Here is a 1930-nt window from a genome sequence, read left to right as displayed (position 1 = left end):
GTTCTAGTTTTGTATTTTTTTTGGTTCTTGTATATTTCTTGAGTAAAGCATTTGGGATGTTGGGATTAATGACATGAGTTTCTATGTTCAGACACACGTAGATTAAAAAGATTATTAAAACAGACATGAAGTATGTTAACTTACCACTCTTTTTGGTGCATGAGGACGTAAAATAGCGTAGGAGAAATGATGGTGCAGGAAAGGATGGCGTAGGAGTTTAAGGTTGGCACGGAAGATTCTCTCACAACACTATAAAACTTCAAATTACATAAAAAAACTATTAAAAAAAGATCAACTAAAGAGCTTGGTGCGAGGTGATTCCCATATAATTTCTCAAACGAGTCAAATGTGGTTTTCGTCCTTTTAGTTTTTTCAAATTTTTTATTTTAGTCCAAAAGTTTAGAGTATGTCTTTTTCATCCGTAGAATTTCATTTTCATGACAGGTCGGTCTCAGGTTAGGTTAGATTATTAACCCGAACGTCAAAACTAACTTGGAACCAAAGAACTGATTCTTGTTAACAAACAAATATTCAATGTGGGCCCCAACCTAATAAAATACGTATGACGGCTATTTGTTTCATCCACGAAATACATATACTTCAAAATCACAAAAGTATTTCCCAGCCTGGCCCAAGCTAAGATCGGCCCCTGCAAACTTTCTAATATTTTGGTCGCCAGTCAAGCCGGTCTATGTTGGTTTCGGCCTTTGGGTTGGGCATTATACTTTGCTTACCCTAAGACCAACCAAAAAAATACAGTCGTGTTACATGAATACCTATACCGTTTGGATAATATCGACACCCTATAGCCCAATATAACCCGGTCGCCTACTTTTGTGGCCCGACTTGACCCGTTATTCCTTTTACATATTTTTACTTTTGCTCATTTTAACCGCATATAACATTTAACCCAAAATAGCCAAACACTTGAAATGTTTTTGGAAATCAATATTGTCATGCTTATGAGTTATGACATAAGATTACACACACTTAATGACACTTATAAAATATATTCTCCAAGACTCATTATAAATCATATATACATAGAATTTCATTTCTTACCACAACTCATCAAGTTTTCAATCATGGACTATAGAACCCTAGACATCACCATCCTCTCCACAAATGGACTAACCATGTATAGTTCCTCCGGCAAACGAAACCATTTCTACGTGACCGCAACCATCTCTGGCACAGCTTCACCTCAAAGGTTCAAAACCACCACCAACAAAAACAACGGTTCAGACCCCACGTGGGAAAGTCGCATGAGCTTCAAGGTTAATATTAATAAAGCCGCCCACATGGAACTCGTAGTACAAGTCAAGGCCACAAGTATGCTCTTCGATAAGACCTTGGGAGAAGTTCGTGTGTCGATCAAAGACCTGATAGAAGGTGTGACAAGTGAAGGGAAGACGTTGCAGACTGTGAGTTATCCAGTAAAAGGGCGGTCCGGTGAACCTCAAGGACGTCTTAGTTTTTCATATAAAGTTGGGAAAATATTTACAAAACAATTAAACAAGGCTCCACCAGGTTATGAGTATCTTGGAAACATGAAACATGTGAAATAAAAACAAAAATCTTTTTATATAATTACACAATTTTCTATATATCGTTACGCATGTATGATTACAATAGAGGACAATGGTTTTAAATAATTAATCGTAATATTTTCAAAAATATCTTAATTATCACAAGGTTCTTTAAAACAGAAAACAAAGTCGGATATTAAAAATATATTCAAAGACTACTAGTAGAAAAGCCTGTGCATTGAGAATGTAACGGGAACTCGATTGGTAGCTATTATTATTATTAGTTTACAATAGATGATAGTATTATATGATTGTATTTCTCTATTTATCCTTGTATGGTAACTATTTATATTTAACTTACTAATTGGAATGAGAATAGCAACGATTCATATTTTTTACCC

The 1930-nt window shown here is 35.2% G+C and overlaps 1 protein-coding gene across 1 annotated transcript; it reads left to right on the top strand.

Moving 5' to 3' along the window:
- Positions 1-1085: 1085 nt before the first annotated feature.
- On the top strand, positions 1086-1568 carry LOC143548181 (protein SRC2-like). The gene has a single exon (XM_077039420.1). The coding sequence runs from the start codon at positions 1086-1088 to the stop codon at positions 1566-1568; it is 483 nt and encodes a 160-aa protein (XP_076895535.1).
- Positions 1569-1930: the final 362 nt, after the last annotated feature.

This window comes from Bidens hawaiensis, unplaced genomic scaffold, assembly GCF_021521415.1.
Source record: "Bidens hawaiensis isolate Kalapana, Puna unplaced genomic scaffold, B.hawaiensis_p1.1 tig00014923_1, whole genome shotgun sequence".
NCBI classification, from domain to species: Eukaryota; Viridiplantae; Streptophyta; class Magnoliopsida; order Asterales; family Asteraceae; genus Bidens; species Bidens hawaiensis.
The sequence above is the reverse complement of the archived record's forward strand: the minus strand, read 5'-3'. Positions and strand labels throughout refer to the sequence as shown.